Source organism: Pagrus pagrus (genome assembly GCF_965226575.1).
Source record: "Pagrus pagrus genome assembly, chromosome: 3".
NCBI classification, from domain to species: Eukaryota; Metazoa; Chordata; class Actinopteri; order Spariformes; family Sparidae; genus Pagrus; species Pagrus pagrus.
In genome coordinates this window covers 11,465,878-11,482,216 of record NC_140187.1, presented here as the reverse complement: position 1 = coordinate 11,482,216, position 16,339 = coordinate 11,465,878, and the positions used below count along the sequence as shown (strand labels likewise).

The 16,339-nt window shown below is 40.8% G+C and overlaps 2 protein-coding genes across 3 annotated transcripts in view; one reads left to right on the top strand and one right to left on the bottom strand.

Moving 5' to 3' along the window:
- The window catches only part of snta1 (syntrophin, alpha 1), a 35,775-nt gene extending 25,401 nt beyond the window's left edge, over positions 1–10,374 (bottom strand). Inside the window, exons 1-2 of the mRNA XM_084349238.1 lie at positions 10,007–10,374; positions 658–843 (exon numbers count right to left, since the gene is read on the bottom strand). Coding sequence (XP_084205364.1) covers positions 658–843; positions 10,007–10,289 — 469 coding nt within the window. The 5' untranslated portion in view covers positions 10,290–10,374. The remainder of the gene's footprint in view (positions 1–657; positions 844–10,006) is intronic.
- Positions 9,434–16,339, top strand: part of cbfa2t2 (CBFA2/RUNX1 partner transcriptional co-repressor 2) — a 51,709-nt gene continuing 44,803 nt past the window's right edge. For both annotated transcript variants that reach the window (XM_084349235.1, XM_084349234.1), the window contains exon 1: positions 9,434–9,769. The gene's annotated coding sequence lies outside the window, so the exon portion shown is untranslated. The remainder of the gene's footprint in view (positions 9,770–16,339) is intronic.

The window sequence follows — 16,339 nt, the reverse complement described above, 5'->3', positions numbered from 1 at the left end:
GCGCAAACTATCCTCAGCACAGTGGGTCTTACCTCAGCTCTCAGTTCTGACATGAACTTCAAGTACATTCTATCAGCGTCAAAATTGTTTGATGTTCGGGAAAACTGTTCATTAGCATGCTGAGATGCTCAGAGGTGTGAGCCACAACAATATTCTTGAATTGTGAGTCTTTCAGTTTCCTCTTGCTGTTTCAGTTCAACTCATTATCTGGATGTTTCCAAGGAAGTCTGATCAAAGTTCTGATGTAACGGATCGTCTCTCTCTCAGCTCATCATATATCGCCCTTAAGGAAAAATCACTGAAAGTGCTGGAGAAACCTATCAACAAATTTTCAAGTATCAAAAGTTCCCATCGTTTCCATCTATGTATCTATTTGGAGCTGCGGGGTTCAGACAGAGGAGGTGCAAGTGCTATTCGCTCCCACTCTGAGGACTATGTTGTTAAAGAAATATGAAGTACTTCATCATGCAACAGAGGTACTTGTGATATCTTCTGCAAGCGTGTCTCCTAGTTTCCTATAACACTGCAGAATGTCTTAACAGCAAAGCAGAGACAAAATAGAAAGAGGACAATAAAAGGAAGACTGCATCGGACAAAGAAGAAAGAGTCGCAGAGTAGATTCTGACTTTTTTCTTTCCTGAGTGAAAAATATCTCACCTTCAAGGATGACTTCTTTGCCAGTTTTCTTCAGCGCTTGCACAGCCTCATCGTGTGTGGCCTCCCGTAAGTCATAACCATTGACAGACAATATGGCATCCCCGACATAAAGCGCCTCAGTCTGGTCAGCAGCCAGACCCTTAAAAATCTTGGAGATGAGGATGGGCATCTTGTTCTCTTTCCCACCTGTATAACAATAATGAAAAAAAATGTGTATGTGTTTTTCAGCAATCAAAAGCAGTTGCACATTATACATTCACACTTGCACAATGCAATGCCTCAATTCCCGAGTCCTGATGAGCTATATTATATTATATTTATTTATTTATTGCCACGGAAATGCAATAAAGAAACACTGGCAGTGAAACCCAACACAAAAAAGATGCTCTTTGTGATTAGGCTACATCCCTCCTGTAAACCCACTGACTGTGATGTGACCCCTTAGTTCGTTCAAGCTGGTAAGTGCACCTGGTTGTTGCGATGTAGTTTGAAACCACGTTGAACGAGCGCAAACTATGTTTCTTCAGCGATTCTGAAGAAAGATGGGCCTAACTGATTTTTGAGTGTCATTCTCAGGTCGTCAACTCCCCTACACCCCCAACTACTAAGTTAAATATACAATAAGAAGACTCTGACACAGATAAGTAGCTATGCCACACCAGTTGTGATCCCAGCCAGTGCAATTCCCATATTTGAGCATTTAAAGTGACCTAAACTTCAGAGAGCATTTGAGGATAGACAAAGACATGAGCGATTACCCCTCTGTACTAACTTCTGCAGTTTGCTGTCTGTTACTCTCCCTCCCTTCCTCTCTCTCTCTCTATCTCTCTCTCTCTCCTCAAATGAAGGTCAGCTAGAAAGCTGATGTATCTGCCTCTTGCTGTGGGCTTCCACTCTTCATGAGAAATATCATCATCAATGTCAGCTTGCAGTTGGACTCTGGCCTTCAGGCGAGTGAGAAATTATCTCGAAGAGGATTACATTTAATTAGTTTAAAATACATCTTCCACAGGTTGCTTCCTCTGGGTGATTCCTTGGGATTTGACTCATGTATCTTCCTGTGGAGGCCACAGCCCGGCACTCTTGAAAAAAGCAAAAACCCCAGACTGAGCTGCCACACTCCCACTATCCGCGTCAATCACTATGCTGTTCAAGTTCTAGAGAGGGATTTACCAGCTACTTGACCGCTCTGTGGCATCAGAAAGTTGTTTACTGCATGACTGAGTTGAAGTGAGGTGATGCCCTGTACTTACTGAGTCTCTGAATCATGATGTGTTGATAAAAACTTTAAAGTGCAGATGAGGTAAAGGGGATCTTTTCAGCAATGTTGGTGTTGTTATCATCGCTGTACGTCACCAAACTAATAATCAGACTATCCAAAAATCATGATCTTGGATAACTGTCTTGGAACTTTAAATATACTAAACTCTAACACACAGTACGCACTGCGGCAGAAGTAAAACTGTGACTGTCAGAAAAGAACTAATTTAGTAAAGAGAGCTATTTGGGGGAAAGTGTTAAACAAGTACCCCTGGAGAGACCTGAATATGTCAGACATAAATCTGCATACTGAATACTGCTAGCAAGTGGGGAGACACATCATTTACAGGTTTAGCCAACGCCTAACACTGTAAGACTCCAGAAAGACAAGGTTGTCAGACACAGCGTCTGACTGCTCTGCATGGGTGAACCCCGCAGACGGGCCAAAATGATACAAGCCCTACATTTGCCAAAACCATGAACTATACATACTTTAAATTTATATTCTTAGGGACAACCAATCGTCTCTGTCTGAGTGAGTTCCAGCATGTAAACCATCTTGGAAAGGAGCTGAAGAATCACCAGCAATTCCCAGTGAGGAGCTCAAGTTACTGGATGCTGTCTGATGTTATCTAACAGTTCAGCTGCACTCCTTGTAGACCAAAGCTAAAAGAATACCTGTTAACCATTGTTTTGTAATTTTGGATTCTTTTTATTACAGTTATGCAAAATAAATGTTCATTTTTATTGTATAGTGAAATGTGTAGTACAAGCTGCCTTGGGTAGTTTGTCAGAAGCAATTCCTTGTAACAAAGAGAGATTGTTGTGTTGGTTTGTAAGGAGAGCCTATTTATTTGGCTTCGTAAGTCGAGGTGGTTTTATTTACAATACCCTCAGGGAGCAGTTGCAACCCTTCTACTATAGGCTTTCTGTTGAATTGTACTGCTCTGAGGAACTGTTGGTCTGATCAGTGCTCTCTAATACTTTGACATGCACTTGGTCGTTTGGATGCGGTCCCAAAATTCTGATAAGAAAGAGAAAGAAAAAAGAAAGAACAAGCCTAAATGTTTTCTTCCCACAACATGAGTGAATCACACATTTCACATGGCTGAGACTCAGTGACAGGAACGATGTGTACTTGAAGGTGGAAAATGAAGTGTGCTGATTTGGGCGCACACTGTAGACATGGAGCACTCTTAGGAACAGTGACATTCACAGGGATAAAATATATTGTGCAGGGACATGTCCGATGACTACAACGCCTTGCCAACTCCGGAAGCTTTTCGGAGCCATTCCTCTACCAGTAGGTCAGCAAATGTGACGGACACGGACACATTGAAAAAGAAGAGCCACTTCCATAGTTAATGTTTCGAATTAAATATGAGACAGAAGTGATTACAAGTAAATCCGATTTTAGACGGTTAGTCCTGTGCAGTACCGATCAGGCAATTATGAGAATAGCAGCAGCAGGCAAAGCCATGTATGAACTGAATTGCAAACGAACATGTCAATTATTTTAGAAACAGGAGTTTAGTTGGGTGGCGTTGGAGGATGTGGGTGAAACTACAGCTATTTCTTGCACAGTCTGAGCAAGAAAGACAAGACAAGAGACTGAGGCGAATAAATTTAAACATGACAATTTACCTTTAGTCTTTGTTGTTATTTGATAATTGCTAATTAATAAAACATGCTTATAGGGGCAAGTAAAAACTGACTTTGGGCAAGTAGATTTCTTACCCACTTCCCTGACCAGGCAAGTGAAAAAAAACATTAACACTGAACCCTGAATTTGTGGTTCTGAATGTCAAGTTAAATGGTCTGGTGCCCCGTGAGGCCAGTGTCCTGCTCACTGCCCCCGAACAAACTTTCCCAGCTGGTTTGAGGATTAAATTTGAATGCCATCCAGTCACAAGCTGCTTCTCTAACCTTCAGGTTACCTTTGGCCCTGATCTGCACTGACATATTAACTGTAGTGAATTACACTGCTCTATAATCTCCTTCAGCGCATGAAGACTCCATAGTACTATTAGCTGCCGACATGGAGGGTTTAAAGCTTTAATACGAGCCATCCAGCAAATACTGAATATATTATATTTAGAAGTAAAGCTTCAATTGATTTTGAAGTATTCATGGAATTTACAGTAAATAAGCAAACAAGTGGACCTTAATGTGTGCTAAACTAAACATTTAAAATTTAAAATTTAAAAAATGCAAGAAGAATAAAAGCTACAGTACGGTACACATTGCTGCTGATGCAACCACAAAACTGATTGAACTTAAAACTCACTAATGCAGGGTAGATTGAGGCTGTTGCAGACTTCAACAACGACTGCCAGCCGGAATATGATGCGTGACCTTTTAGCTTCATTAAAATTGACACACTAATATCTCATGTGCCAAACACATGCTAATAGAGTGCTCACCACAGCACGTTCCCACTTAACCAACTGCGGTGCCAGCTCCTTTTACTTGATGGATTGTGGAAATTTATGTCTGGCCATTTGAGTCAGCCAGAGGATGATGGTGACTTCGGTGTCAATGTGATGCAAGGATGACAGCGGTGTCAAAATGACATGGCATTTGTACTAAAATGAGGGAGGCACATATAGATAGAGGATAATTGAATAAGGAAATGAAATGAATTGATGTAAGTGATGGTTGCAAAGGTTTTTTTCACGTTCTGCTTTGGAAAATTCATCAATTTAGTGTTTCCCCTACAACTGCCTTCCCCACGCAAACCCCAAAGAGAACCCCCTGCAAATGTTATGTTACATTTTATTTTGAAATAATGGAAGAATTGTGCTTTACAGGAAAAAGTAAGACTTACTAACTTACTTCAACACGCATCTTAGCATCACGCCTGACAAGGGGTAAAGATTAGCGTGTCCACCCGTGCGTTGTGTCTCCATCACAGTTGATGACTACTGTAGAGACATCTGACGCGTGAGTGAATGTCGACTGTGCATTGAAGACAACATTCAGATGTTAGTGGGTGTTTTGTCCCAATTTTGTTTTTCTGAGCCTGGCGACAGTGACAAGGACACTTCTTGTTACCCATCTGCTGATGCAAGGGAAGCTAGCCCTATGGTCCCAGAGCCAAAGGATGTGAGGGCCAACAACAATGACAAGTTGTGTGCACTGCCTCTACCACCTTTATGTCCTTTCTATTTCTCTACCTCTCTTCACACATTCTTTGTGGTTTACCTCTTACTGACATGAGGCTGAATAAACATCCTTGACATATTGTGGGAAAAATACCGTCAATGTGTCTGCCACTCCTACACAACCCTTAATCCTCCCATATTCCCTTCCCCCGCCTACCTTTCTTCCTCTAACTTTTCATGTCAAACACAGCTCAGCACCCTCCAGCTGGCAGCCTGTCACTCAGCTGACAGGAGGGTGGCGGTGGTGGATGTGGGGTGGAGCCCTTGGCGCTACCCATGACAGGTAAATGAATGGTACTGGTTTATACAACACTGACACATACCTAATTAGGTAATTTTGTGCTAACAATGTGTTTGTTGTGATAATGCTCCCTGCAAAGAATTCAGTATGATCAGCACTTCATTTCAACACACTGAAACAGCTGAGTTGCATGTACTGCTAATGAACACTGAAATAACAACAAAAAACTCAGAAATAATGTGGTTACATATTCCTGATGAACGTGATGAACCACATAAGGGGAGAATAAATTTTTTTTTATAATAGATTAGTTACATAACACTGCACCTGAGCCTTGTTAACTGACAAAAATGTTGTGCACATCTAAGTTCGTCTGTGATAAGAGTTTCACTCATCAAGACATGGTTTAATAATATCCTTGCATTGATTTTGACATGCACAAATTCACACCTAAGTGGGATAAAAAAAAAATAGAACAAATGTGGAGCAATATCAGGGAAGCTGTTAAATCCTAATTATGGTTTTGTAATACTTGCTAATTGCCCATTCCGGTTAATAAATGGCTATCGGACTTTTTAACTCCATATCCATATTGGCTTTGGCCCCAAAAACCAAGTATCGGTTAAGCTCTCTCAAGCAGCTCAGAAAAAAAGGGTTGGACCCAGGTCTGCAGAAGCACACCGCTCTTCACTCTGACCAGTGAGCCTGTCTAAAGACCTGGAGCCTCGCTTCCTCGCCTCTCTTCTTAAATTTAGACATGTGAGAGTAAAGGTTGACTGCCTCCATGCTTTCCTGCAAGCAGGGGTGGGCTCCCTAAAATTAACACTCGTAAGTACTCCACTCCTAGCCACATAGCTTTCATCTTTAGCCAATGACAACTGCCTGTGGTGGGCTGCTCCTCTCAGCTGTTCACAATGTGGTGTCAGCTAGCCCACAACAACTTTTACCCTGTTCTTTCATTCGCTTCACATGGTTTCTTTTTGACACTTTTGTTTCCAAGTCTTTCTTTCTTTGATTCTTTTTCTTTTTTCATTTATACTCGTTTGACCTCTTTGGCTTGTTCCATGTCCTGTTTCATCTCTGACTTCCTCTATTTTGCCTTTCTCTTTCTATCCCTCCGTTGCACTCTGCTTCCTCCCTCTCTTCATCGCTGCCTTTGAACAACTAGCATCACAACAATGACAAGCCACCAGGGTGCCAGCTATGATTTTGTTTTAATAACATGCTGTCTGATTTTCAAAGCCACCCATTTCCACCGAGATGGACATTACATTTATGTCATTAGGGGCTGGCTTTGTTGTTGTTGTTGTTGGCAGCCGTGGGGAAGTCAAATTAGCATTTCACCAGCAGCCATAATGATGAGCCATCTTTGCGACATGACAATCTTGCGAGTTCACAGCAGTCAATCAAATCGACCCTGTGTATCAACCAATGATAACCTGTCAACGCATGCAGACTGCAGACCTGTCAGGAGGTGGAGACTTTAACTCACATGCAAGTTCAAACACAATGCACATACACATATCAGGTATCAGAATGCAGGTCTATTGTTCAACATAATGGTTGTGATAGTGCATGAATCACAACACAAGGTAAGTGCCACAGACTTATCACCACTTAACTGTCATAAAACCAGACAAAGCAAGTTAAAACCAGGGAGACAGAACCCTATTATGGGCTCCAGGATGATTACAATGACCATGAAAATGCTCACCAAATTACAATAGCAATATAAAGACACAAAAGGCATCATAAAGCAAGCGAGCAGTGCAAAAAGGGATTGAATCTATCTTGCTGAAACAGCCTACCAAATTTGAGCTACACAATATTTGAAAACAAAGTTGCTCACCTCCAAGAAATAAATCAAAATGGCCAAACTGCATTTTTTCTTTGCTATCCTTTTCATCTTTTGTATTTACATAGTTTTAAAATGCCCAACCCACTTATTTGTCTTCACTTTGAGATCATCAGCGAGATAGTAGCCAGTTGGAAACAGGGCAAGGAAAAAGGCTTTTATCAGCCACTGCACAGTACACAGCACAGGTATGTAAGCCTGGCGTGTAAGATATGGAGAGGTCACAACCTTATTACACTGAAAAGACGTAGGAGTTGCTGGTGTTACTTTGATGTAAAAGCAATGCACAATAGTATATAGTAAGAGCATTGCAGCTTCTCATCTTTGCTCATAAAAGATAAGAAAAACGTTTTTTAACCAACTTAACAGTGACAGATTTCCTCTTGGTTGTGTGACTCAACTTTAACCTATTTAAAGTACTTCATTTGCCAATTAGCCATGCTCACAGCCATACTTTTCAGTGACATGACAACTCTTTTCATTGCATGTGTAAACCCTTCAGATGGCTCAAGCTAAAAATAGAGGTAAAACATAGCTTTTATGACACAAAACCATTACACAAAGTTGCTAACAGTTGGTTTGCCTTGGTTTATAACATGTTGGCGGCCTGTGTTGTATAAAGTACACAAAAGTCACACTTGAGTAAAAGTGATGATATCGTGTTGAAATATTAAGTTGGTAAAAGTGAGTCACCCATACATATAGTACTTTAGTAAAAGTGTTAAAGTATCTGATGTTAAATGTTAGGGGTGTTACGGTACACTCAGCTCACGAGACGTGACGATATTTTAACACAATTTTTAAGAAAACAAAAAGTCACAAAATGCAAAACAATGCAGGTCCATTTTGAAATGTTTTTTTTTACTAGTGATCATCTTGTAAGGAATATCACTTCAGTTCTACTTTCTGACTGAGTATGAATTATCGTATGTAGTAAAAGACTCAATATGTAAGCACTGTAAAAGGATTTGCCACAAACTCAACTGACTGGCTTCTCTCCTGTATGATTTCTCATGAGTCTCTTCAGACCTTACAACTGTGCATGAACTCTGCATTAGCTCCTAACTTCTAATTAAAGCTGTGGTGACGTTTTGCAGCCAAAAATGCTTGACTTTCGGGTATGTTAATACCAGGATCTTTCATGTTGAGCGGCCCATGGAGGGTGCGCACTACAGACTTCCGCCGACCAAACCAGCTAACTCCTGGTTTAGTGCCCGGCTAACTCGAATGGGGATAAAAGAAGTTAATCGTGCGGCTCTTCTAGACTTTCCAAATTTTATCGGACCAAATGACTCCAGTTATGACACGGGAGTTAAGACGCTCAAATTAATGTATCCCCCGTTTTGCATCTCGTGAGGATGTAATTCCATGGTTTGGCCACTACGAAAACTGGCTTCAAAGCCAGAGGCTCTTCCTAGATGCTTGGCTGCTGCTCTGCGTCTGTTATGTACTGATATCACGAGACATCTTTTCACCTTGATGAGAAATATCGTCACGTTTTAATATCACTAGATCTCGTGGTACGAGAAATGTACTTGAGAATCAAAAGTCATTTTCTGGCAATAAACATACCTAAGTATCAAAAGTACAAACAAAAGGAAATTACACATATACTTACATGTATGTTTATATTGTATTCTAGGGGACGAAATGGCTGATTAGATTTAATATTCATCTTATACTAATCTGATTATCGGAACAAGTGTATTTGATCTGATTGCTGATAAAATAAATCACTATAAAAATGTACAACTTTGGCTCTGATGCAGGATGCAATCTACAGAGTAACAAGTAACTAAAGTTATCAAATAAATGTAATGGAGCAAAAGTACAATATTTGCCTCCAGATTGTAGTTGTGTTACATTTCATCACTGTTAGCGACCCTGTTGTATGTACAGTAGGTGTGCCTCCGTTGAACATTACCCTGTGGCTTTGGCAGGGTTTACCGGATGTATTAACTCCAATAAAAGAATCAAAATCAAACAGAGGGTCCTTTAAAGCACCATTATGCAGAAATTCACTTTTTTTTTTACGATTTGGCGACCCCCATAGCTTTCTGAACGCAACACCACTGTCGTAAATACAAATCCCGTCATGTCATGTAGGTGCTGACTAGAAACAAAACATCCTGAAAACTTGCGTCTTTAAATAAACATTTATGTGACGCTGTGATCTGACCCTCTCACTGAAGTTACACAGTGCACAAACATGTGATAGGAGGGCAGAGTGGCTGAGACAGACACCATTCACCCTATTACACGACACTGTGCCAGCAAAATGAATCTGAAGCAGTTATTTTAAGGGTTGGGAAAAAGTTGCATACCGTTGCTTTAACTGTTTTCACGTGTCTTTGGTGAAAGGAGCATCGTATTTGACTGAGGAAACGAGTAAGTTACTAACTACGCAGCGTAAAAATGACAAGTAAGTTGGGAGTTTCAGCGGTTATTACAAGCTAACGTTACGCAGCAGTAGCTTAAAGCCATCTCCAGCGACTCCGGGAGGCTGAAATGGTTCCCCGTTGAGGTGAGGCACAGCTTGGGATAATCACAGCTGTCAGGTTTTCCTCTGAGTAAACTACAGCCCGAAGTGTGGTAAGTATGAGTCGAAGTACGAATATGACTTTGAATTGACAGAAACGTCGCAGTCAAGTGCACACTTGTGGGATTTAACGGTCGGTTTTAAGTTAGCTAAGTTAACTGACAAGTCCGAGGGCTGTGCTTTTCTCCCGTCGCCGCTGACAGAAACTAGTTAGCCCAAACTTGTGTAAGCTGACAGTGACTTTATAAAGTTAGCCGTTTTAAAACATGTCTTCTTCCAGCCCGTCTTACCTTTAATGCTAATCCCGAGTCCTCCAACATCTTGCTTGGTCACTCGCACGGTGCGCTTCACGTTGGTGATGGTTTCCGGGACCGGGGACGAGCTGAGGTTCGGGGGGTCTCCGTTGATAGCGCCGGCGGGAGTCGGGTTGGGCTTCGCGGGCTCCTCGGCACCCTCGCCGGGGTTTAACGCGAGCGTGTCCTCGGTGAGTGTGGCCAACACCCGGATCCAGCGGTCCACGGTCACTCGAAGTTCCAGCAGTCCCGTTTTCTGCGCCTTCATCGCGGCAGCCATGTTCAACGCATTCCTGGAATAACTCTAGACGGGCTGGCAGTCCTGTAAAGAGATAGGGGGGTGGTGGTGGTGGTGAGGGGCGGTGGAGGGATGGGGTAGGGGGCAAACACACACACACACACACACACACACACACACACACACACACACACAATTCCTCCTCTCTCTCCCGACTTTGTCCGCCTCCAAAGAGGTTTATCCAGTAGTAAGAAGTAAAGTTAATTGAGGGTGATACGATTAGCAACGGTGTTGACACACACACTCAAAGTTCAAAGAGCTTCTCGTCGACTCCCCCCACACCACCACCGCCACCCATTAATGAACTGTGTGCGGTCGAGTCACACATAATTAAGTTTTGATTCATTCATTTATTTATTTATTTCAAGCACATTGGACCACTGGCTTAGATCACAGATCTAATTTGCAGTGTGCCCAACAGACACAAAATCACTTCGCTGATACACACTGACATTCTGTCATGAAGAAAGTAAAATCAATAGTGCTTCCCATGCCAGAGATGTATTGCTCTGCCTTTTTTTCAGCGGATAGAGCTCATATCAGACATGAAATCCACAGCTCGTCTTCAGTTTGAACTCCGCTGACAGGAAACATGCCCACAGTGGATGTAATGTTCACAAAAGACCAAAGGACCCCACTTATATCACATTCCTCTACGATTCTCTCAGCATAAATATCATTTATAAAAGCATTCAGACTGATTTAGCTTTGAGATGAAATGATATCAGTCCATAAATGATCAGTCTGGACTAAAACAACTGGTCCTTCGTTAAAGTGCTTATGGAAAATAAACCCTTCAATCAATACCCAGCAAAATCATAATAAAAGGTGGACACAGGACGAGCTTGATGTTCTCTAAAGGGTGGTTAGCCCAAAGCTTCCCTGCAGTAGGCGCTAAATAAGTTGGCGGCACTGACAAAGCTCAATCAATACTGGCCACAGAGCAAAGCTAAAGGACCTGATGTGCCGAAGAGGAAGACTTGAAAAGACAAGATATATAAATGTTGTTACTAGCTTCGAAGTTTGCTGTTGGTTGTCTTTTAGAATTTTTAATGTCTAGAGCATCGCTGTTAGGTCAGTATACTTTAATTCACATCAGGGCCATCCATTCATGCGTAAACCGATGGTAAAGATCTTAGGAAAAAAGGTCTTTCACACAGTATATGTGGTGAGTATTTGTGCCAACCAGTGGGATCAGTTTTTCAGTTTCTGTCTGACTCGATTCTGATAAATCTCCAATTGTATTCAGCCCAGAAAGTGCAAACATGCACACATAACTTAGGCGAACTTAGAGTTGTAACTTTTTATTTTTTCATACACAAATCATTATTTCAAATACAATGGAAAAACACAGAAATTGCTGTCTAAAAAAAACAAAATTCTAAAAAGCTACAGTTTCAACTGTAATATGCTATGACCAAGCCATTTGGTCTTGACTCCGACTCAACATGGATAAAGTATTCCTCGGTCTTGGTGACTCAGCAGAGGTGCACTTAATTGCGCAGAGCAGACATTAAGAACATGCATGAGTCACTGAAACAAGCTGATGAAGCAGTCCACATTTCCTATGCTCTACTGCATCTGCCAGTAATCTGCGAGCCCCTTCAGCTGTGTGTGTGTGTGTGTGTGTGTGTGTGTGGCAGCCTGTGTTGCATCTGCTTCACAACAGGTGAAACAGCAAACAAATTCCAGCGCCCAAATACGCTTCTGGGTGGGTTTGGTGAAGAGCAATTGCTCCCTTAATGAAAACAAGTTTGGAACATTGACTGAGAAGTGCTCTCAACCCATAGATGGTTTAAAGATGCACATCTGTTAATATAACCTCCTCAAAAGCAGCCAAGCAGATAGATTACCACTACATGAACTGCTACAATAATTCATAATTGGTTAATGTTTGCTTATTGAGTTGAAGTTTTTATTTTCTGTAACTGAACTACATGCATCTATTGAGCACAATGAATAGATTGCAAACTGAATATTCTGCTTAACGCTGGCTCTTCAGAGGTTGGTTCCCAATCCTCTGCCTCCCCCTAGTGATTAACCGGCTCCATTACTTGAAAATACAAAAATTCAGAAAGCATCTGTTCGAATATAACACAGATATTTGGCAAGGGATAAGACTTTTAGATTTCCGTAACTTTTGTGTGATGGCGGTTTTATTGTTGAAGAAAGAACAAAAGAAATAAAATCAAGTCAACAGCTTTCAGGGCAACATTTCTGACGTTTTGCTAGGTAGCAGCACCATCTGTCTCTTTTGCTCTAAAACCAGGTTTTAATCCGTCTGAGTTAAGGCACACGTATTTTTTTTTTTTTCACAGATTAATAATAATATATTCCATCTATACATTAATCTCCTGAGCACTAGATTAACGCTAAAATCACTGTGTCATCAACTAACATTACACCGCCCTAATCTGTCTCAGGATTAAATACACCAAAGTTATTAAATCCAACCATATGTCCAGTAAAAATTTAAGCATTTATAAACAAACAACTCTGCATAAAAAACATGTCATATAGGCTTTAAAGTTAAATACATTTTTAAAACATTGATGAAAAATATTGCAATGAACACTGTCCAGCAGTTAACACAGCTTCAATGAGAACATGGAAGTTTTCTGTTTTTTTGTTTGAACTCCAACTTAGATATGATGTATTATATGTTGTGATGTATAATCTGAAAAATTCCATATTTAAAAAGGTTCACTTAAGATTAAGTGAAAATTTCCCAACTTGTCAAATACTGATGCTCTGAGGTGGCGGCTGACCTGACAAAGACCTTGACGGATTGGGAATGACACTCAAAAATCAACTTTCTTAGAAATGGGACCTTTAATGCTTTACTAGTTAATATGTTTTATAATAAAGGCATACAATGCAGCACATGTTGGTTGCTCTCTGAAAAAACATCATTCAAAGGTGAAATATAATTGATTGTGTTTATGTTTTTGTACTTGACGACCTGTGAATGAGACTCAACAATCAACTGTATTTCTCCCAGAAATGTAAAATGCAACAAAATCATAAGACAATAGAGGCAGAGGGCAGGGTGTCCTCAGATGCCGACACCGCCACACACTTCTATTGGGTCACAAGTGATGATTGAGGGGATTACTTTTGTCTGAGACATTGTTTTAGTTATTTTAGGAAAATCCTGCATATTGTAGCTTTAACAAAGATGTAAATATGTGTGATATCAAAAGGGGTTACCCAAATTGATAAAATCATAGAATTGTTGTCCAACTCTTTAGCTCTGTTGAGCTTATTAGCCTCTTTTAGCTCATTGTTTGGCTCATGGCCCACACAGGCTCCTAAATTGTTAAGTACCAACATCCTCACAGTCAGCTGTTCTTAGCAAAAAGCAATTATGATCATCTCACTGTGTGTTTCCTGCTCAGTACAAAATGGAAAAGACAAAGTTAGTGAGTGGAGCATTAAATGAACAATGTGGGAGAATTTTAGTGAAAAGCAAGATTTAACCAGCGAGCTCCAGCCTGTGCTTTCTCATAATACCCGTCTGCGCCGCTAGCTGCACGGTTAACTGAGCTAACCAGCTAACAGAACTACAATCAACGAGCCGTTAGTAAGTAGGAATTCAAGAGGTGGCCAATTCTATTAAAGTGACTTTCAGTTCAATTTTGCTGTCTAAAGAGCAAGATGTAAAAAACAAGTAATAGGAAAAAGAAAGAATATTGGAAATACCAAGGTGGCAACAAATACAACTCTGAAGACATGTTAGTGTGGCTACATGTCTGCTGGTGCACTTGTTCGCTAACATTACAACCTTTGTGAGGCGATAGTCGGATATGTGTTTGTCTGGTTGTTGTGGAGTTTTTGTGCCCCCAGTGGCAACAAAAATCACTTGAAGATTCAGACAGTGTCTCTTTTTAACATTAAAAGATTGGGTGAGATTGTGTTGACAGCTCATTACAGTTAATTGAGGAAACATGATTTTTTTTTTGTTATAAGTTTTTTGACATGTCTCCCTGTCAACCCGTTTACTTTCACCTCTGTCATACAGCTCTTTGTTCAGACAGAAACACTCAGATGTACTATTTAGCACATGTATAGAACAACAACAGCTCAGCAACAGTGAATTGGAGGCTTCACGGCAGTGCTCGACTTAAGCAGTGCATCTACCTAATGATGTTTAGCATTATGACAAAGTGTTTGACCATCTGACCTGCTGTCTATACATCTGTCAGTCTATTCCTTTGTGATGTGAATGGCAGGTGGCCAGCCTATCTTTCACAGTAGAAGGCATTAATATTTTTTTTTTCAAAGCTTCAGTGAATGGAACAACAGGATTTGTAAGGATCCCTCACACACAAAAGAATAGCCTACATGTCCGCTCATAGAAAACACTTCTGTAGTTTGGAGTTGATGTGCTTATGTATAGAACTAAAAAGTTGCTTGTCATATGGAAGCATATGTACACAGCCTTACGTAAACATGTGGACAATGACACGTTTCCTGTTGTTTTGGCTCTACGCCAGCACATTTGACTCGAGATGAAACAATAACTGAGGATAATGCGTTGGCTTTCAGGGTGTTTGAATGTGTTTACTGTTTACACATTGGATAAACATATTCTCGAATTGCATTTAACCTAATGTCAGGATTTTAACCCAACTACCATTGTTTCAGATCAGGCTATTGCACAATAAAAAATAAGATGTATAATTATAGAATAAAATATTCTGAAATGGACAATTCTACATAACGAGTATATTTACTTTACTTTAACTAACATTTTTTAATGCAGGACATTTACTTGTAACTGAGCTTTTGCAGTGCTACTTCAAAAACCTTTTATTGAATTCAATAAAAATGAACATAAAATATAGCAGAATACAGATAACTGAGCGTGTAATGGATAACCAAATGTAAAAAAAACTAACTCTAGACCCCCATACAAAATATTTTACATTACATATGATTGATTAATTTAAATATTTATTTATATATTTTACCATTTTAAAAATTGCTATCTTTATCCATTATTAGAATTTATGGGATGTGAACACATTGGGTGTCTAAAAGTTGAAAATGTTAGAGTATGCTTGTATTTCTGACCAAAAACCATACAAAAACAACAATACAAAACACTACAACAAGAAGACATCACTACCCCCCACTCACCATCCCCACAGCCCCAATTGAATCAGCCACATATATGCATGTCTCAACTCCCCAAAGACGGTGGACAGTTGGGGTGGCCTGCTGATTAATTTCAACCTCCCCCCGCTTCCCTCTGCCTCCTCCTGCTCCTTCCATCCTCCAACCATCTCTGCATCCCTCCATCTATCCCTCCCCTACTCTGCAAAGGGCAACAGCTCCAGAGGTCTACCATATGGGCCAGTGTCTGAGCGGCTGACTGCCTGCCTGCCTCCCTGCAGCTTTCCTGTGTGTGTGTGTGTGTGTGTGTGTGTGTGTGTGTGTGTGTGTGTGTGTGTGTGTGTGATTCAAGCCTGCTCTGACTGTTAGCCTGCCCCACCTGTTCCTCTGTAAGAACAGACCAGACCACTCCTCTACAGGCCGTCCAGGACAGATGAACTGATCATGGGCTAATGATAAATAGGTTGAGGGGGAGATGAGAGATATGCAGATGTGACAATAGGGTTTTGAAGAGCTTTTATCTAAATGTGACTGTCAGATGAGTGATGAGTAGCTGTAAATCATGTTATCAATAAGCACCTGCCAAGCCATGAGAAAAATTGCAGAAAATGTGTTCAGAATGAGTGTAGAGGAAGAAATAGCAAAGGACAGAAACACAGATGGATAGCCTACGAAACAGACAAACAGATGAGCAGACAATGAAAGATTGGAATATGGAATAATTTATTCTCAAAATATGAATGACAGACTGTGCAGAGAACAGACTGCGGTAAACAGACAGACCACGCTGCTCCCTAAACACCCGAGGACATGGGATTATAATGAATGAGAACCTGGGGGTGATAATGAGAGGTCAAACAGAAGAATAAGTCTCCGGCTTGTACACCTGTGGCCCACCTTCTGCCGTCTAAACC